General features: G+C 42.1%; 1 protein-coding gene across 2 annotated transcripts in view; it reads right to left on the reverse strand.

The window, feature by feature from the left end:
• RAB30 (RAB30, member RAS oncogene family) overlaps positions 1-21968 on the reverse strand; it is an 86105-nt gene that overhangs the window by 16753 nt on the left and 47384 nt on the right. Inside the window, exons 1-3 of one of the 2 annotated variants that reach the window (XM_067750525.1) lie at positions 14536-14627; positions 4810-4910; positions 1385-1468 (exon numbers count right to left, since the gene is read on the reverse strand). In XM_067750525.1, the coding sequence (XP_067606626.1) occupies positions 1385-1468; positions 4810-4902 (177 nt within the window). In that variant the 5' untranslated portion in view covers positions 4903-4910; positions 14536-14627. Of the gene's footprint in view, positions 1-1384; positions 1469-4809; positions 4911-14535; positions 14628-21968 lie in introns of those variants that run through there. The other variant, XM_067750524.1, reaches the window with a different exon arrangement.

Here is a 21968-nt window from a genome sequence, read left to right on the forward strand (position 1 = left end):
CACAGTTTTTCTGACCTTTCCAGTTGGCATTTATGTGGATTCCACACCCTGCTTTTATTTTCCAGAGCCCCCAGCTCTCCATCACTATTGTATTTGGTGTAGATGTCTTTGCAGTAAAAAAAAACAAAAAACCCTTTGAAGAGTCAGGGCTGGAAGAGGCACTAGGAAAGATACTGTCCCCCACTCAGGAGCCTCATCCTAAACACATCTCTGTATGTCTGTGACATGCTGTAAGAGCACCCCGGAGCTTCTCTGCCCTTCCTGAGGCATCTGAAGGTGGGCGTGCAGGTACCTATGGGAGAAGGATGCAAGTGACATGGACTCAAACTTGGGATGCTGAGGTTGGGATCTGGCTGTAACTCTGATGCCAGGGTCCTCACTGTGCTGCTGATGCCAGGGTCACCCCTTCTTTCCATGGGACTCAGCTCTGAAAGATCTGACCATGGAATTTCACTAACTCTGAGGGGCACAGTGCCAAAGATCAGTATCTCTACCCTCCTTCCAAGTAATTTAGTCTTTTTTCTTCTTCTTCTTTTTTGGCCACACCATGCGGCGTGTGAGATCTTAGTTCCCTGACCAGGGATCGAACCCATGCCCCCTGCAGTGGAAGCACAGAGACTTAACCACTGGACCGCCAGGGAAGTCCCCCAAGTAATTACTGCACACTTCTTTCCATCACCTCCCGCTTTCCTTGCTCCGAGATAATGGGCTTACTATGCTTTCATTCTCCCCTGCTCTCAGAGCAGTAGAGACCCCTGTCAGGGAGGCAGTGAGGTGCACTGGCCCACACAAAACCGGTTCAGATCCTGCCTACCTCCCTTGCTAAACTGTGTAGCCCTGGATAAATAAGTCACTCAACCTCTCTGAAAACTATAAAATGAAGACAATTTACCACTTACCTCACAGAGTTTACAAAAAGGATTAAGTTAAATGTAAAAACAGGTAGCAGGGGGATTGATGCATATTAGGCACTCGAAAAATACTACCTCCCTTCTCCTGTTACTGAACTCAGACGCCATAGCTCATACAGGTACCAAACCATCCAGAGGCCACAAAGGGGACGGGGCAGATCATGGACCCTTCCTGGACCCCTCATTTAGTATCTCTTAACCACTGGACCACCAGGGAAGTCTGACATGACAAGAGACAGGACAAACTTGCCTCAGCTCTTCTCTCTCTGTCTTCCCATTTGTAAACACATCGCCCATAACCCCTTCCTGCCCCTATAAATGGAAGAGAGGAACTCTGTTTGGAAATAAGCTGCCATGGCTGAGTATGTTATTTTCAGTGTGGGTTTCCATTAGGTGATTTAATAAATGTTATGAAAACACTACTTCCTCTCACACAACACAATGAAACCCTTATTGAACACTTAGTATCTTACCTTTACTTTTTCACCATTAATCTCCACTGTCTTAATCATAAAATCAACTCCAATTGTGGCTCCTTGTCCTGGGGGGAAAAGACCCTAAAGCAGAAATAATAGAAAATAACAATAAGCAAATCTTTCAATTAAATGAGATTCTCCCCCCACCCCACCCCATTACTACCCATCGCCAGCTCCTTCCTTTGGCTGAGTTAACTGGTAGAAGAGAGAACTCTGGTTAGTGTCATGGGAACCCTGTTTAATTTAACTTTGTGTGTATGTTTTGAGGGGAGGAGAAAGGAGGGTGGATGGGGGAGAGAGAAATGCTGAAAGAAGAAAGAAGGGGAAAGGGGTACAAAGAAAGGAGGAAGCAGACAGAGAGGGTAAAAGAAGAGAACTGGAAAAGGACGGGGGACCTGACTTCAAAGAATGAAACAGAAAAATCAGACACAAGGATAAGACATGGAGCTGCAGGGATGAGATCAGGATGGTCTGGGTGGGGGCAAAACGGACAGGTGCTCTAAAAGGTAAGATCAAGGAATATTCAAACTGGCTATTAGTCTAGGGCATGGACAGCCATGGGGGTGAACAACCAAGATGAAAAAACAAACAAGAACTCAACACAAGAAACATGAATGAGACAGTGATCCTCTGAATTTCCATCTGCCCTGAGAGTGATAACTATTTCTGTACCATACAGATATAACTACATGAGATCAGGGCCAATGACCCTGGGAAGATAACTGAAGAAAAGCAGTCATCCAGGGAGACAGTATAGTAGAAATAGCACCAAACCAGGAGGCAGCAGCCTAAGGATCTCTGAGTGACCTTAGGCAAACCAGTCCTTCTCTCTGGTCTGATGTAAGTATTTCAAAACAAAGCTTTACATCAAATTGGAAGCTGAACTAGAAAGGTATGATTTTAGTAAAATTACATGTATAATGTAATTTACTGTCACATAATATTTCCTGTAAGCTTAGGGAGGGAGTTGAAGTGGGAAGGAATTCTATCAAGAAAGAACCCTTCACCTAGTTTCTCTTCCCTCTTCACATTCATACTCCAGAATTTCCAGAAATTAAAGTAAAATGGACTGTATTAGCTCTGGGAGCTAAGACTGGGGCATCTTTAATTAAGTCCATTCCCTAACAAGAGGGTTCTTTAATTAAAGTATGAACTTAAAAGACCGAGCATCAGACCAACAGAAACTGTTCCACTGCACGTCTGCAAAAGATGTAAATATAAACATTCACAACTTTGCTTACAAATATTGAATCAATTTTCTTCTATTTTGGTTTGGCTCAAACACAAGGCTGCCAAGCTTCAAGTTTACAGCTCCAGCTGTTTTGCAGTATAACAAATGCCAAAAAATAAAACAAATCCTTCCCAGTGTCTCCCTCATCATTTTGTTCCCCAATTCCTCATGCCTCAAAAACAGCTGAATCCAATTCATTTTAACTGTCTACTAAATAACAAAACTAAACATAATCCTTTCTATGAAATATGAACTTTGGGGGGAGTTAAGGGACTGGGAGGGGTAAAAAGTAAACAGAAAAGAAAAATAAGGGGTGGTGTGCTTATTGGTAAAAATTACTGTTTAAAAATCAAAGTATTTTTACCCCTAATGACAAGAATTATGCTTTTAAAAAGAAAAGCCAGACTCCTATGGTCTCAGAAGTTAGAACATGCAAAAGATAAAAAATATCACGCTGTGAACCGGAAGATCTGGATTCTAATCCTAGCCTTGCCACTAACATGATATGAGATGCTAATAAGTCATTTCATCCCTCTAAGACCTGAGTTTTTTACCTATAAAATGAGAAGAGTGGGCTGAAAAGTCTCTAAGGGAACTTTCAGTCATTAGACAAGGTCAAGGGAACTTCTGACAAAGGGACTGAAAACTTTAGGTCTCTGCAGTCTTGTCCTCCTGCCAAAAGCAGAAAGGTTACTAATGGTAGAGGGAAGTAAAACCAGTTGGAGTTTCCAATACTACGCCATGGCGGTTGACTGAGCCCAGATGCCTGTCAGCTTGTTACTTTTGATTTCACCAGGCCATGGCTTAGTAAAAAGTCCTATTCTGCGTTCATTATCATGGGAAAAACCTTGACATTTCCAAAGATGACTCTCTGCCCTCAAGCTATTTGTGTTAACCAATCTCTCTCTCCAGTTTTCCAGAGAACCACAGACTGTCAGAGCTAGAAGGGGCCTTGGAGATCACAGGGAGGCAGGAAGGCCCGGCAAGGGGGCGGAATTTCCCCAGGCTTACGGGGCAAGAGCTGCGATGAGGGCCCGTGTCTCCACTCTCGAGCCAGTGTTTTCTCCTGGGCACCAGGTTGCCCTGTGCCTTAGACAGAAGAGCTATTCTCAACCTTCCCCGTTAGCACTTTATGAAAATGCAAGATGCATGCATGATAAATCCTGAAAAGGATGCCATTCATAATTTTCCAGGAAAACACAGAAGAAGGTCAACCTCAGAATGATTTCCCACCCATTTCTGTGTGAAATCAGGTATATAATCTCTGGCAGTAATTCTCAAAAGGGCAGCCCCAAAGGGAACTTGTACTTAGAACAAATGATAAGGACTCAACCCAGAGGGAACATTTAATTTAGTTCAAATAGTCCTTCACTGTTCTCATTTCATTCCCGTGGAATAGATTAGAAAAATCAGCATATTTGGTTCTAAACCAAAACGATTTGATCAGCTTTCTGGGAGGAACTGAGAGGGCATCAGCAGGGAGCTTGAGGGGTTTAATTTGAATTTGAGTTTTTAAAAAGTTAACATTTAGGTTTAACTTGACATCCAGATTCATTTGTTTCCACCTTTGGATTATTATTAACAAGTAATCTTTTTTTTTTTTAATCTGATAAGCTATTTTTGATACTGCGGACTGAAAGCAAAACCACTCACCCCTTTTACTAAAAGAAGCCATGAGAGGCGTGGGAGGGCTGGTGGAGACCCACTGAGCCGTGCTCCCTGGAAATGGTTCAGAAACTCTAGTCTATACGAACTCTTACGTATAAAATAAATAAACTGTGAGGATATATTATACAACACTGGGAATCCAGCCAACATCTTATAATAACTATAAATGGAGTCTAACCTTTAAAAATGGTGAATCACTATGTTGTACACCTATAATATAATACTGTACATCAACTATACTTCAATTTTTTTAAAAAGTCAAAAGAAAAGAAAGAGCAAAGGATATTTCACAGAGAAAATAGTGGTCATGTTCACCGTTGCTGAGACTTCAAATAAGATGAAAATTTTTAAATGTCGAAAAAAAACCCTCCAGACTAGGCTATGGAGCTGGTACACTTGCAAAGGGCTCGTTAAGCATTGGCAGCCAAGAGGCTGGCGTAGGTACCACTCACCCATCCTGTCAGGATCCCCTAACCCCGAAGGCCAGATGGAAAAACCCGACCCCAGACTTCAGACTTCTTACCTGAGTGAACCGTCGGACTAGGCACGTCTTCCCCACACCAGCATTGCCGATTAAAACAATTTTAAACAGGAAATCATAATCTTCCATACTCATTTACACAGCTGCAAGGCAAACACAGGCACGAGTGAGATGGGCCTGGTCAGACTTGCCCACAGAGCTCAAGCTGCACCACCCCGTCTCCTCGGGAACAGCAGGGCTGACTCATTTGAGGAGCAATTTAACACTCCCCTCTGGTGACCCTGCCAGTGAGAGAGGAACACAGGTGTTTGGTCACAGACGGACTTTATTCCTTCCCTGTCACCTCACACCACAAAGAGCAAATGACACAGAGGTCATTTCACCTGGTAAACTTTATTCTTCCAAGCAGTCAGGTCGCAGGTCTCTCATGTGATAAGATGTTTTCTTTTAGCATCAAAAGGAGATTGCAAATCTCTATGCAGACAAGCTGGGGGTGCAAGGAAGCAGAGCGAAGGGGAGCCCATCCAAAGCTGAAAGGTGGTTTATGTACATGCTGTGAGTGCCTCTGGGAGGAAGGGCTAGAAACTGGGAGACTGAACAAAGGGAGGAAGCTTCCAGTCTCCTGCAAGCCCTGGGGGTCTTGGGGTCTTACCAGTGGGAGTTACTGCCATCTTCCCTTCTATCACCACCCCGTTGCTATACACCTCCTGCCAGCCTTGCTGATGCTGCAGTATCTCCCAAGGTGCTGGTCTTTTCATTCCCATAGGCTGTGTACATGGTATTTCCTCTATCTGGGATGCCCTCCCACCCACCCTTTCTGTGTTGTGAAGTCAACCCTTTAAGGACCAATGCAAGCGTCTCTTTCTCTCTCAATTTTTCGCTGATCTTCCCCCAATAAACACGTTCATTGTTCCTCTGTCCTGAAACTTCATACAATTATTTGTTCAAACATCTGCCTCATCCTCGAGGGAAGGGATGATGTCTTTCAGCTCTATTTTCCTAGCCCATGGGACAGAGTTACACTCAGTAAATATCTTCTCTGTAGAATTAAATAATCAATGGACCTATGGCTGAAGTGTAGGCCTTAGTTTCTTAATTGTGCTAAAAAGAATACTACCTGCTCTGTCTACTTCAGAGGACTGTGGTGCAGATTTGAAAGAAAAAAAAAAAAAACTATACAAAAGAGGCTTGGTTAACCACAAAGCCCTACCCGCGTAAAAACAATTATTGTCTACTGAGTACCTACTACAGCACTGTGCTAGTCACCATAGGAAATACAGAGATGAGACAGTCTCTGCCCTTGAAACCAACATGAGAAAAGTTAGAAAACAATAACAGGGCTTCCCTGGTTGCGCAGTGGTTAAGAATCTACCTGTCAATGCAGGGGACATGGGTTCCAGCCCTGGTTCGGGAAGATCCCACATGCCGCGAAGCAACTAAGCCGGTGCACCACAACTACTGAGCCTGCGCTCTAAAGCCTGCAAGCCACTACTACTGAGCCCATGTGCCACAACTACTGAAGCCCGCGCGCCTGGAGCCCGTGCTCTGCAACAAGAGAAGCCACCGCAATAAGAAGCCCGCACACTACAACGAAGAGTAGCCCCCACTCGCCGCAACTAGAGAGAAAGCCTGCAGGCAGCAACGAAGACTCAACATAGCCAAAAATAAATAAATTAAATAAATAAATTTAAAAAAAAACAATAACAAAGTTAAATAAAATTGAGAAAACCAGAAAAAACCTCATTTCATAAGGTGAAGGCAGAACAAGCCCAAGGGACTCTGGAGGAAGAGGAAAAGGATGATCAGCGAGCCCAAGATGGTAAGGGTGCCTGGGAGGCTAGAGCAGCCCGGAGTCACTCCTACCAGCCAGCTGAAGCTCAAAGGGCTGAGGATTGCAGGGTGGAAGGACAGAAGGGGAGTCCACTGCACTGAGACTTGTGAAGGAGCCAGAGGAGTAGATTCCCTGTGTGCAAAGGTGGTTTCTATGTGGATTCCAATGATCCTTGGAAAGATGACTGACGGCCAAGCCAACGTGCAGGTGGCAGCCCAGGGGGTTCTGTCTCTGTTCACCGGGACTGTGAAGGAAAAATATCTCTCTGTCAAGAATCTGGATCCAGGGCTTCCCTGGTGGCGCAGTGGTTGAGAATCTGCCTGCCAATGCAGGGGACACGGGTTCAAGCCCTGGTCTGGGAGGATCCCACATGCCGCGGAGCGACTAGGCCCGTGAGCCACAACTACTGAGCCTGCGCGTCTGGAGCCTGTGCTCCGCAACAAGAGAGGCCAAGAGAGTGAGAGGCCCGCGCACCGCAATGAAGAGTGGCCCCCACTTGCCACAACTAGAGATAGCCCTCGCACAGAAACGAAGACCCAACACAGCAAAAATAAATAAATTAATAAACTCCTACCCCTAACATCTTCTTTAAAAAAAAAAAAAAAAAAGAATCTGGGTCCATAAACAGTCACTGAACTCACTATATGCCAGGCACTATACTTGGCACTTTATGTCTATTTCCATTTGTTTTTACAAGTTTATGAGGCTGGTATTTTATGTTACCTGTTTTGCAGGTGAGTAAATTGAGGGTCACCCAAAGTCATAAAGCTAACAGCCAGACTTCAAGTTCAGAAGGTATACATGCCATCAAAAGAAGCCTCACTGCCATATGCTCCCACAGTCCCCTCCCCTGCCCTATAGTAACTCACCAAGTTTTACTGTACTTAATTATTTATATCTGTCTCACACTCCAAGTTCATCCCTCAGCATGCACGTGCACGCGCACACACAGCTGTGAGCAGCATGAGAGCAGTGAAGTCTCTGTCTGATTGAGCCCTGACCCCAGCCCCTCCCTATCATCACCACTGTCACCGTCATCATCATCATCACCTCATTCTTTATTATTAACTCATTGATCCTCACAACACTCCTATCAGGTAGACACTATTAGCATTCTAACTTGACAGATGGGGAGACTGAGGCACAGGAGAAGTTAAATAAGAAGTCATTAAGGTCCTACTTAACGGTGGGTCCCCCTTCACTGATGGAAGTGAAATTCAAACCCAGATAGCCTGGGTCCAGCTCCCACATCCCTGAAGCACTGCCCTACGGCGCCTTTCAGAATGCCTGGCTTATAATAGCATCTTAAGAAAGATCTGAAGAAATGGAATGATGAAGGGTAAGACTCAATAAATGTGATTTCCTTTTTCTCTTCCCCTCTGGCTTCAAATCCAGAACTCTTTCTACCACACTGTAGCAGTTTAAATAAGAACCAAGGTCAGACTCTGGCTAAAATGGCAGGGATTAAAACTCAATAAAGCTGTTAAAAGTGAAAAGGAAATATATCTCAGGGCTAGGTGCAAGGAGAGCAGGAAGATATGAGGCTCTGTGGCTCATATGCGGACCATAACTCACTGCTTCCTAAGTCAACAAAAAGAGAACACAGTACTGGGCCACGTTCTTTTTCTGTGCTTAGATTGTTTGCAACACATTTATTTCTCCATCTTTGGCAGAGGTCAAAGAAACAAAGCAGAGAATCGAGAGAAGAAAGTCCAAAAACAAAGACCTGAGAAACAGGGCTCTTAAGAGAAGGTCAGCAGTGCCCAAATTATGCACCTTCAGAGCAGGAAGGCAAAGAGTTACGTGGCCAGAGTCACGTTCATAGTCAAGTCTCGGGTAGAGACCACCTGGAGCAAGCCACAGACTAAAAGTGAAGGCCCGGGCTTCCCTGGTGGCGCAGTGGTTGAGAGTCCACCTGCCGATGCAGGGGACACGGGTTCATGCCCCAGTCCGGGAAGATCCCACATGCCGCGGAGCAGCTGGGCCTGTGAGCCATGGCCGCTGAGCCTGCACGTCCGGAGCCTGTGCTCTGCAACGGGAGAGGCCACAACAGTGAGAGGCCCGCGTACCGCAAAAAAAAAAAAAAAAAAGTGAAGGCCCTTCTCCTCTCTGTAAGAAATTATTTTAATGCTCTGTTAAATGTTTTTTTAAATAAACTTCTGGGAGAAAAAGTGTCTGGTCTCTTTAGAAATGCAGGCTGCCTGTGGCTAAGGCTGGACTGTAAACTCCAGGTTACTGGCTGTGGTTACTGTTCTGTTTCTAATAGAAAACACATTGCTGGATGAAAAGCTCACAAGAATCTCTGGAAACTATGCTCTGAGGAAGCCTTTCTGTTTGGGAAGTAATGTAACAGCTCAGGCATCACCAATCACCAAGTGATGAGACAGCATCCAAGGAGGGGGATCCCACTCAGTAGCAGTTAGTTACACGCAGCCCTAAAACTGAAAACAACAGTTGCACCTTTTCTGGGGAGCAGACATGTCACAAGATATGCTACTGGCCAAGCACAATTCTAAGAACTGTATATTCTATTATTGTTAATAATAGCTGACACTTAATTCAATGTTTATTATGTGCCAGCTATTCTACATGTATTCACTCATTTAATCCTCACAACAACCGTATGAGGTAGGGTACTATGATTGCCATCCCTAATCATAGCAGAGGAAACAGGCACAAAGAGTTTATCCTAAAGTCATGCAGCTAGTTAGTCTTAGGACCAGGACCCAAAGACAGATCCATCTGACTCCAGAGCCCTGCTCCTACTGAAATAGGATGCTGCGGCCCCCTGCCTCGTGGCTGACAGCGTTGCTGTAACTGTCATGAGGGCTGCAGGGTCAGTTGAATGTGCCCTGAGGTCCCTTGGAGCTGCAGTGTTCTGGAACCTCCCTGGTCTAGGAGCAACGCACCCACATTGAAAGGACCACACACTGATTCTAGGTCATACAAGCACAGCTCCTCATGATGCCCTCCAAGCCCAGGTCTCTTTTAGGAGCTGGACCCAGACTTTTCCTTGAAAACCACATCCACAATTCAGTCACCATTTGTCCCTGTAACCAAGTATCGGCACAGGGAATATAAACAGGAACACTACTCAGATAAACAAGCGAAACCTCAAATATCATCACCACAATAGCTCTAAATAACTGGATATGTACAGAAGATTCAAAAAAGGAAAAAGAGATGAAGAAAAGAAAAAAATGAGTTTAAAAAGGATAAGGAAGCAACATGTACTATGAAAAGCTTAAAAGAAAAAAAATTCTAAGCAATGTGATTTTGGCAACATAAACCATTTATCAAAGTGACCTTTTAAAAAAACAAAACAAACTGTATTCACTGCTGTACATCAGAACATTTTTTCCCCTTGCCCTTTTGGGCTCAGGGTAACAGATAAAGTCAAGGCTTCTGGTGAACACAGGGCCAGATCCCTGCCCTGGCTTCTGACCCCCAGCCCCTGCCCAAGAAAATGATACTCGGGGGACTTGTCCTCGTTCAAAAACCGTGTGTCTCACGCAGGTCCTTTTCTCTTTCAAGGTCTCAACCTTGGTCTATAAATGGAAGGGGTGGGTGAACAGGCGCCAGGGCCCCTCCTAGGACAGCCCCTCCCCAGGACAGCCCCTCCCCCAGGACAGCGTGTGCTGCCCCTTCTCTAACCCAAAGAGGCAGTATGAGAACTGGGTCTGCCAGAGAGCCGTGTAAAGTTTCCTCATCCCTAAAATCGGGATAGTATCAGAACCTACACCACTGAGTTGCTTGAGAGGCAAATCAGGTAATATATGGAAAAGTGATTCATAATCAAATGTATAATAATCAAATGTTTTAAAAAATATAATAATCAAAAAAAATTTTTTCCCTCAACCCTCTGACAAGAGTCACATATACTGATTGCAGAGCACACAGCCAAACAAAAAGGAAAGAAAATCACCTGGGGGAAATCTTTTTCCCTACCCACACCCCACCTGGGGGTAAGTACAGTTAATATTTTGGCATACATCCTTCTAACTTTTTTAATATATATATTCTCACATCTATGCGTTTTTTCATTTATGGATTTTTTAAACAAAAACAATCATAATATTACAAGAAGTTTTTTGTTTTCTACAGAGTGCTATTTTCCCAAAACCCAGAATCAGAACTCACGGTCTACAAAAAGAATGGACACCCAGAATGCCCATCAGCCTTCACGCAACACTTGCTCCTATGACCCTAAAAACTCAGGAAGGGGGAGGGGGAAGATAGTGACATAACTGAGAAATACTAAATACTATAACGCAATGTTGGAGATTTAAAAGGTTTTGAAAATTTCCACAATGAAGAAAACTGGCTAACTGTTTAATCCAGGATTTACCAAACATGACTTTAGCTGAAAAATCTTTTCTTATATTAATACCTTTTAACATCCCTTGCTACTAAGCCTCCACGAAACATTAGTGTCAAATGCTATTTTATAGCATTTGAAATCAGGGCTACCCAGGTAGGGTTGCTAGAGGGAGGGAGGGAAGAAGGAAGGAAGAGGAGACCTAGCTAAATTTCAATTTCAGATAGCAAACAAATAAATTTTAATATGTTTGCTCCAAATATTACATGGGACCTATGAATAATTTTTTAATATATAAGTATGACCCAAATACTTCCTATGACATACTTTTTTAGGCTGAGCTGGGTCTTCATTGCAGCACACGGGCTTCTCTAGTTGCGGCGCGCGGGCTCCTCTAGTTGTGGCATGCGGGCTCAGTAGTTGTCGCTTGTGGGATTAGTTGCAGTATGTGGGATCTTAGTTCCCCAACCAGGGATAGACCCTGGGTCCCCTGCATTGGGAGCGTGGAGTCTTAACCACTGGACTGCCAGGGAAGTCTCTGGGCATTCTATATTTTATCTAGCAACTCCTACCCAGGGAAAATTTGACTCATCAGGTCTAGTAGAAACAGAGGCCCTAAGCACAACCCCAGCTGTGGAGGAAGATGGGCAGGACATTAGAAACATCAAAAACAACCAAACAAGGAATAAAAAAGGGCAGCAAGTAATATTTGAAGAAAGCATTACTGAGCTGGGGTTCTTCAGAATCTGGGCCAGACTCCAGGGACTGGGTTCAGACTGGCACACAGGGCTGAGCAAGTGAGTCTCTCCCTCCTGGACAATCCCAGGGCACTGGGGACCTTCCTCCAAGTACATATCCACAGGTGCTCTGTCTGGTGGAGGGGGCCGTGCCCTACACATCTATTGCTTCTACTGTCTGTCCTTAAAGACAAGGACCATGCTTCAACAAGATACTCGTGTCTGCATACTCCACTGGCTGTGTTCAAGAAGTATAGGATGAATTGGAACTGTTTGATCTGTCTTTTGCTCTAACAAGGTTCTGTCTCAGGAAGCTCATTATTGCTTAATTACTAGAAGGCAATTACTAAACATTACTTTAATCAGCTGCTGCAGCTCACTTGCTTTACATCAGCTGCTAATTTCAAGTTACTGTGAGTTAATTATTCTTCTTGGCCAGGGATGGCAAACACCCACCTGTGCCGTGGCTGCTCCTCATTCATCAGGCCATAATCCCCAGCATTTTCATAGGGCCCTTTACAGTTTACCAAATGCTTTCACAGACATGATCTAATCTGGACCTGCCAACAAGAACTGGTTCTTATCATTCATTAGGCAGGTGAGGAAACCAAGGGTTTAGGTGATGACGTGATTCATCCTAAGTCACACACTGGTGAGTTGCAAGGTGACCTCTGTATCCTATGCACCTAGAACTTCTCCCCGTTGCATGAACACACTGTTTTCCCAGGTTCCTGGGTATTTGGAGCATGATTTGAACACTTACTATGTGCCAGGAACTGTGCTGTTTCCATATATAATCTTATTTAACTTTTTCAACAACCTCATTAGGTAGGCTAATTTTTAACATCTTTATTGGAGTATAATTGCTTTACAATGGTGTGTTAGTTTCTGCTTTATAACAAAGTGAATCAGCTATACATATACATATATCCCCATATCTCCTCCTTCTAGGTAGGCTTATTATTCTTATATATAGATAAGGAAACTGAGGTTCAGAGAAGTTAACCTATTTGTTCAAAATTACACAGCTAATGAGTAAAAGTATCAGGATTCAAAATCCAAGTTTTTCTGTGACAAAATTAAGTTGGAACTCTGTGAGAGTTATACTAAAATAAATTCCATATGGATTAAAGATTTGGATTTTTAAAAACGAAAACATGAAAGTGCTAGAAGAAAGCAGGATATACATAAATATATAAATCTTAAAGTGGGGCAGGCTTTCTAAGAATTGCTCAAAATCAAAGCCATAAAATAAAGATAGTGACCCATTTGACTAATTTTTTTAAAATTCTGCATTGCAAAAGAGTAAAAGATAAACTGACTAAAATACCTGAAATGCATATAACTAAGGGCTAATTTCCTTAAATGCATAAAGAGTTCCTACAAATCAATAAGAAAAAATGAATAACCCAATAGAAAAATAGGGCAAAGGACATGAGCAGATAGTTTACAAGAAGGAAATTAAAATGGTACTTACATTTAAAAAAAAGAAAAGATCAGCCTCACTCATATAGTTTGAGTAAATTCAAACTAAATGATTTATAATTATAAATAATAATTTATAATGAAAACTATAATCAATTTGTAATCAGAGGCCATTTTTCATATCAGATTGGCAACATTCACTCTGTATTGGACAGAGTGTAGAGAAATGGGGCATTGAATACTGCTGGTGGGAGGCAAATCAATGCAACTTCTATGGAGGGCAATACTGAGTTAAAACTAAAAGGGCTATTATAACCCCTCCGACCCAGCAATTTCACTCCTAGGAATCTGTCCTACACTTATACTGATACACATGTGCGAAAACACATGGAGTAGGATATTCATTACAACAATGTTTGTAATAGCAAATAAGAAATCAGCCTAAATCCATCAGCAGGAAAATAGTTGTACAGATGGTGAAAACCACGCAGCCCACTATGGATATCTGTAAGATACATTAAGTGAAAGAAGCAAGGTGGAGAATGGTGTGTATAGTATGAAAAGAGGGGCATATAATTATTTATCTGCATATGCATAAAATATCTCCGAAAAATACAAAAGAAAACTAGCAACAGTGTTTGCTTCTGGAGAGGCTGTAGTATGTAGCTCTTTCTGGGAAAGAAGACAACCTCTAACTCTTAATAGACTCTGCCCTTTCATTCAGTCTACAATAGTGCTTAAAAGGCAAGGTAGGGCTTCCCTGGTGGCGCAGTGGTTGAGAGTCCACCTGCCAATGCAGGGGACACGGGTTCGTGCCCCGGTCCGGGAAGATCCCACATGCCGCGGAGCGGCTGGGCCCGTGAGCCAAGGCCGCTGAGCCTGCGCGTCCGGAGCCTGTGCTCCGCAACGGGAGAGGCCACAACAGTGAGAGGCCCGCGTACCGAAAAAATAATAATAATAATAATAATAAATAAATAAATAAAAAGGCAAGGTAGTTGTCCTAATACAGAGAAAGGGGCCCTTTTAAAAATATCTGTTTGGGGTGCTCCGTCTCTATTTGTTTTTCTCTTTGTCTGCCCTGCTGCACCCCTTCCTGTGACAGAGATTCAGGAAGGAATGTTCCACCCAAGTTCTGCAGTTGCTTTTTCTAGTTCATGGTATATATTAAAACATGTCTCAGAGCAGCAAGACTCGACATGGTAGGCTCATTCTTTCACATCAACTTCCCTTAAAACCAAATACCCATCGTATGACAGCCAAATCCAATGGACAGAAAAATAGTCTATTTGTGTCACTAATAAAAACAAAACTCTCGCCCATGTAAATCATGTATTACCACTCAGAAATTACTCTCACTGTACCCTGACACAGAATCTTCCCGAGGAAGCAGGAGAAGAAGCCTGTCTTTTTCTCCCCATTTCACAGAAATGGCATTTGAAAGTAGGAGAGTGACTCGCCTCAGGCCACTCAGCATGCAAGCAACAGAGTCAGAAGAGACACGTGGGTCCCCTGACTCTAAATCAGAGCTGCCGCCAGGACAAATAAAGTCTGCAAATATAAATCCCTACTGGGCGAGGCCACGGGCCTAACCACCAATGGAAGCTGGCGTGGACCCGTGGATGGGAGGCAGGTCAAAAGCAGCCCTTGGCTTGCTTGCATTGGGAGGGATATTACATCCAATAAAAGGAATCTCGATGAGAGGAAAAAGAAAAAAAAAAAGCAGCCCTTGGGAATAGTTTTTAAGACATGCAAAAAAAATAAATAAATAAAGTAGGCCTGAGATCTCCACAATATTATTTTCAAAACCAAGACAATAAAATATTTTACCTTCTTCTTTGTACATATTGTCTTTTATATTTTCCTATTTCCTCGAAATACAAAATGAATTTGGGATACCGGACAAAGAAGAAAAATGAAAAGTAATCCAAGAAACAGCATTTCATCAGAACTTTAACCAAAGCACACTTCCAAATGATCTTGTTTAAGTAAACAATGCTCTTTCACCTTCCACAGTGAGAAGGTGTCACTGCCCTGAGCCCAAATGGGTTTTCCCACATATAAGTGAGAGGAGGAGGGAGGGCCACTGCTGAGGACCCACTTGGGCCCCCATTCAGTTCATTCCCCAGGCAGAGCTAATTTGTTTTGTACCACAGCACCTGGGGGCAGGTGCTTGACCAAGAGCCTTGGATGCACTTGGTAGTATTGGCACCTTGATTTCCAGGGGAAAAGGAAGGTACCCTTCCCACTCATTAATCCCTTCCCAAGATTGGGAGCCTCAGTCTGCAAAACATGTTTGTTGCACTGATCTAAAAAAGGCCTTCCCCAGACCCAACTTGCTGTTTCCAGCTTCTGCACAAGCCCAGGCCAGGCTCCCTCTATTGTTCTCCTCCAACAATAAACAATACCACCCACAAAGAGCTCCGGGGAGGGGGGGGAGGTTTGTCCCCCACCCCCCACCCCCGCCATCGTGTTCTCTAAATCGGGGATTGTGTCTAATCTTTCCTCTGCAGAAGCTTTCCTGCGCCTGTTTGGCTGCACGGGAAGGGCCTCATTATTAGCATCTTTAGGCTCCTCCCCCAGGGTGAGCGCACAATGTGGCCCAGCCAGGAGACCAGAGGTCACGGCTGCAGCCCCAAGCACTTCCCTCTGCCTTAGGGACCCAAGGCAGACCAAGCATGGAGGTATCTCCTTCCCTGTCACTCCAGGCTGGACCCTACCCTCAGCTGTTTAAGCTGAGTCCCTCCTCACTGGAAGCAGGAGACAAAGGAAAAGGAAAGCAAGTGTCCACGTGCTCTATGACTCAAACGGATGAGGATAAAATGTAGCAATTCTCCCAAGTTTATCTCCCAAGATTGTGCCAGGTCACAGGAGAATGACTTTGCCTAGAGCTTAGAGGCTTCATACACACCAGCCCATTTCATCCTTGAAACAGCCTTTTGGGTGGGATTTCATAGTTACTATCAATAAGCTTTTACATCTATAGAGCACCTCAAGTTTGCTAGGTGCTGTCCTGTAAATTATCTTATCTGCATCCTGGCAAATCCTATCTGGAAGATGGGGTAGAAATTCTCCCCCAGCCTGGTCCCCCAACACACACATACACGCGCAAGCACACAGCCTGCCATAAGCCATTTGTTGCCAAGGCCTGCAGATGTGCTGTCAGAAATGTATCTTGAATACCCCTCTCTGCACTACCTTTGTCTACCGCACCAACCTGGCTCAGGCCCTTGCCACCTCTCACCCAGCCAGTGACGTCTAAGCAGGTGAAGTATAAAGTGGCACAACTTTCCTCACTAGCAAGTTTTCAATATTTATCAAAGCCTTAACAACATCCACACTCTTTGATCTAGCAATTTTGCTTCTGGGAATTTTCCTAAGGAATGATTCCAAGATGTGCACAAAGGTTCATTCACAGTAGCACACATAGAAAGTTCATTCCAGTATTACTTAGAATAGACCCCCAAAATGGATCGAGTAAAGCCTGTATCCAACAATGGAGAAATGGTTACACTTTTACTGAGCAATATGATATAACACTATGAAATATATACTTGGAAGAAAATACAGTTTTTAATAGATCTTTATTGGAGTATAATTGCTTCACAATACTGTGTTAGGTTCTGTTGTACAACAAAGTGAACCAGCCATATGCATACATATACCCCCATATCCCCTCCCTCTTGAGCCTCCCTCCCACCCTCCCTATCCCACCCCTCTAGGTGGTCACAAAGCACCGAGATGATTTCCCTGTGCTATGTGGCTGCTTCCCACTAGCTATCGGTTTTACATTTGGTAGTGTATATATGTACATACCACTCTCTCACTTCTTCCCAGCTTACCCTTCCCCCTCCCTGTGTCCTCAAGTCCATTCTCTAGTAGGTCTGCATCTTTATTCCCCTCCTGCCCCTAGGTTCTTCATGATCTTTTTTTTTTTTTTTAGATTCCATATATATGTGTTAGCATATATATACAGTATTTGTTTTTCTCTTTTTTTTTTAACTTAAAACATTATATTTATTTACGGTTTTTGATATAAGGATAAAGTCTTTTCTTTGACAATGGTACTAGTCATTGAACCTCTGATTTACCTCTTTACATAAACCACATCCATCAAGTAGCATCTAATTTCCAGTTTCATTTCTTTAAAATAGAGATATTTGTTTTTCTCTTTCTGACTTACTTCACTCTGTATGACAGACTCTAGGTCCATCCACCTCACTACGAATAACTCAATTTTGTTTCTTTTTATGGCTGAGTAATATTCCATTGTATATATGTGCCACATCTTCTTTATCCATTCATCTGTCGATGGACACTTAGGTTGCTTCCATGTCCTGGCTATTGTAAATAGAGCTGCAATGAACATTGTGGTACATGACTCTTTTTGAATTATGGTTTTCTCAGGGTATATGCCCAGTAGTGGGATTACTGGGTCATATGGTAGTTCTATTTTTAGTTTTTTAAGGAACCTCCATACTGTTCTCCATAGTGGCTCTATCAATTTACATTCCCACCAACAGTGCAAGAGGATTCCCTTTTCTCCACACCCTCTCCAGCATTTATTGTTTGTAGATTTTTTGATGATGGCCATTCTGACTGGTGTGAGGTGATACCTCATTGTAGTTTTGATTTGCATTTCTCTAATGATTCGTGATGTTGAGCATTCTGTCATGTGTTTGTGGGCAATCTGTATATCTTCTTTGGAGAAATGTCTGTTTAGGTCTTCTGCCCATTTTTGGATTGGGTTGTTTGTTTTTTTGATATTGAGCTGCATGAGCTGCTTGTAAATTTTGGAAATTAATTCTTTGTCAGTTGCTTCATTTGCAAATATTTTCTTCCATTCTGAGGGTTATCTTTTCATCTTATTTATGGTTTCCTTTGCTGTGCAAAAGCTTTTAAGTTTCACTAGGTCCCATTTGTTTACTTTTGTTTTTATTTCCATTTCTCTAGGAGGTGGGTCAAAAAAGGATCTTGCTGTGATTTATGCCATAGAGTGTTCTGCCTATGATTTCCTCTAAGAGTTTTATAGTGTCTGGCCTTACACTTAGGTCTTTAATCCATTTTGAGTTTATTTTTGTGTTTGGTGTTAGGGAGTGTTCTAATTTCATTCTTTTACACATAGCTGTCCAGTTGTCCCAGCACCACTTATTGAAGAGGCTGCCTTTTCTCCATTGTATATTCTTGCCTCCTTTATCAAAAATAAGGTGACCATATGTGCGTGGGCTTATCTCTGAGCTTTCTATCCTGTTCCATTGATCTCCAGCATTTATTGTTTCTAGATTTTTTTTTGACAATGGCCATTCTGACCCATATGAGGTAATACCTCATTGTAGTTTTGATTTGCATTTCTCTAATAGTTAGAGATGTTGAGCCTCTTTTCATGTGCCTCTTGGCCATCTGTATGTCTTCTTTGGTGAAATGTCTATTTAGGCCTTCTGCCCATTTTTTAATTGGGTTGTTTGGTTTTTTGATATTGCACCCCATGAGGTGTTTGTATATTTTGGAGATTAATCCTTGTCCATTGTTTCATTTGCAAATATTTTCTCCCATTCTGAGGGTTGCCTTTTCATCTTGTTTATGGTTTCCTTTGCTGTGCAAAAACTTTTAAGTTTAATTAGGTCTCAGTTGTTTATTTTTGTTTTTATTTTCATTACTCTAGGAGGTGGGTCAAAAAAGATCTTGCTGTGGTTTATGTCAAAGAGTGTTTTTCCTATGTTTTCCTCTAAGAGTTTTATAGTGTCTGGCCTTACACTTAGGTCTTTAATCCATTTTGAGTTTATTTTTGTGTATGGTGTTAGGGAGTGTTCTAATTTCATTCTTTTACATGTAGCTGTCCAGTTTTCCCAGCACCACTTATTGAAGAGGCTGTCTTTTCTCCATTGTATGTTCTTACCTCCTTTGTCATAAATTAGGTGACTATATATGCATGGTTTATCTCTGGGTTTTCTATCCTGTACCATTAATGTATATTTCTGTTTTTGTGCCAGTACCATACTGTCTTGATTACTGTAGCTTTGTAGTATAGTTTGAAGTTGGGGAGACTGATTCCTCCAACTCCATTTTACTTTCTCAAGATTTCTTTGGCTATTTGGGGTCTTTTGTGTTTCCATACAAATTGTAAAATTTTTTGTTTTAATTCTGTGAAGCATGCCATTGGTAGTTTGATAGGGATTGCATTGAATCTGTAGATTGCTTTGGGTAGTACAGTCATTTTCAATATTAATTCTTCCAATCCAAGAACATGGTGTATTTCTCCAACTGTTTATGTCATCTTTAATTTCTTTAATCAATGTTTTATAGTCTTCTGAGTACAAGTCTTTCACCTCCTTAGGCAGGTTTATTCCTAGGTATTTTATTCTTTTTGTTGCGATGGTAATGGGATTGTTTCCTTAATTTCTCTTTTTGTTGTTAGTGTATAGGAATGCCAGAGATTTCTGTGCATTTTGTATCCTGCAACCTTACCAAATTCATTGATTAGTTCTAGTAGTTTTCTGATGGCGTCTTTGGGATTTTCTATGTACAGTATCATATCATCTGCAAACAGTGACAGTTTTATTTCTTCTTTTCCAATTTGTATTCTTTTTATTTCTTTTTCTTCTCTGATTGCCATGGCTAGAACTTCCAAAACAATGTTGAATAACAGTGGCGAGAGTGGACATCCTTGTCTTGCTCCTGATCTTAGTGGAAATGCTTTCAGTTAGAAAATACATTTTAAAAATGCTTAGTCTAGGTGGTGGGATTATAGATTTTCTTCTTTATATATTTATATCTTTTCTAAATTTTCATCAATAAACATGACTCCTTTAGAAACAATACACTTTATTAAAATACATGGACTCAATACTGGTGAGTGAAAGAGGAGACAGGTACACACAAACCCAGCTAGTGACCATCCACATTTTCAACTGGCTCTTCTAGAAAGCAGCATCTTCCTTGGTACAGACCAAAATCCATAACAGAATTCAAACCTTCCATGCTCAGAGCTCACTACTGGGAATTCACTTTAAGAAAAGAACTGAACAAACTCAAAAAGCAACATGATCAAAAATTCTCATTACATCTTATCTAAAAGAACTGGAAACAATCCAAATGTCCAACTTGGGATAGTTCTGTACGGAACATCAACACCATGGAATGCAGGGCAGCCATAATCATGCCAGTTATGAAAACTATGTAGAAATATGAAATAATGTTGAAAATAGGCTGTAAAATTAAAAGAAGACACAAAGCTGCATTTGTCAGAACTGCAGCTATAAAAAATAAGCATGTATGTGAACAAGGGCATTTCAAAAGCAAGAACATATACTGTGTTTGGATTATGAGATCACAGGGAGCTTTTTGTTTTTTAACTTTCATTCCCCCCCACACCAGCTTTTTAAACAAGCTTTTAACATTTTGCATGTACCACAGACACATTTTTTTAAAACGTAGAGAACGTAGAAAAAGGCAAAATGAATTACCAAAAGGAACACAATCACTGCCAGCATTTTGATGTGTTCTTCCCTGTCTCTTTTTCCTGTGCACTAGATGGTTTGGTTTGGTTTTGATCACTGGAATCATGACAACATTTTCTTTAAAGTAGTCACAAAATCATTTCAATTTTTAAAAACTGGAGAACATAACATAAGACCTGTAGGAACATACAGTGACGGGTTTTCTGAAATACTATCAAGAGAAATGACCTCAGACAATGTCTGACTGTAAGCAAAAAACAGAAATATCGCACCATTGTGACAGAACAGATGAAATGATCAAAGTTCCTAACACCTGCGGAAGACTCGCAGGCCAGTATCAGTCACCATAAGTGGGGAGCATGGAGAGTGCTGTGCTACTAAAGCTGACATCATTGGAAATTAGAAGGAATTTTCTCAGACTTGGAAAAGATAATAGATATGAAAATGGACTAAGTTTTCAGATCAGAAAAAGCTTGAAGGAATCAAATCCAATTGGTCAGCTGACCCAGAATAGTTAACCTCCTTGATACCTACTGATATCCAAGCCAGCATGGACCCCTCCAGCAAGAGAAACAGCAACAGGGAAAATCATTATGTAAGCAATGCCTGGGCTCTGCTGCCCATTGAATGTGGTCCCTGGAGAGAGTGAGGGGAGGCTGAGTATGCTGTCGTCACGGAGGGGCTCGGTTTCTGCAGGAGTGTGACACTTTGGGGCTTTTCAAACAACTGACAAAGGATTAATCTCCAAAATATACAAGCCGCTCATGCAGCTCCATATCAATAAAACAAACAACCCAATCCCAAAATGGGCAGAAGACCTAAATAGACATTTCTCCAAAGAAGATATACAGATTGCCAACAAACACATGAAAGGATGCTCAGCATCACTAATCATTAACAGAAATGCAAATCAAAACCACAATGAGATATCACCTCACACCAGTCAGAATGGCCATCATCAAAAAAACTACAAACAATAAATGCTGGAGAGGGTGTGGAGAAAAGGGAACCTCTTGCACTGTTGCTGGGAATATAAATTGATATAGCCACTATGGAGAACAATATGGAGGTTCCTTAAAAAACTAAAAATAGAACTACCATATGACCCAGCAATCCCACTACTGGCATATACCCTGAGAAAGCCATAAGTCAAAAAGATACATGCACCCCAATGTTCACTGTAGCACTATTTACAATAGCCAGGTCATAGAAGCAACCTAAATGCCCATCAACAGACAAATGTATAAAGAAGATGTGGTACCTATACACAATGGAATATTACTCAGCCATAAAAAGGAACAAAATTGGGTCATTTGTAGTGATGTGGATGGACCTAGAGACTGTTATACAGAGTGAAGTAAGTCAGAAAGAGAAAAACAAATATCGTATATTAACACATATATATGGAATCTACAAAAATGGTATAGATGAACTGG

Source organism: Pseudorca crassidens, chromosome 9, assembly GCF_039906515.1.
Source record: "Pseudorca crassidens isolate mPseCra1 chromosome 9, mPseCra1.hap1, whole genome shotgun sequence".
NCBI classification, from domain to species: domain Eukaryota; kingdom Metazoa; phylum Chordata; class Mammalia; order Artiodactyla; family Delphinidae; genus Pseudorca; species Pseudorca crassidens.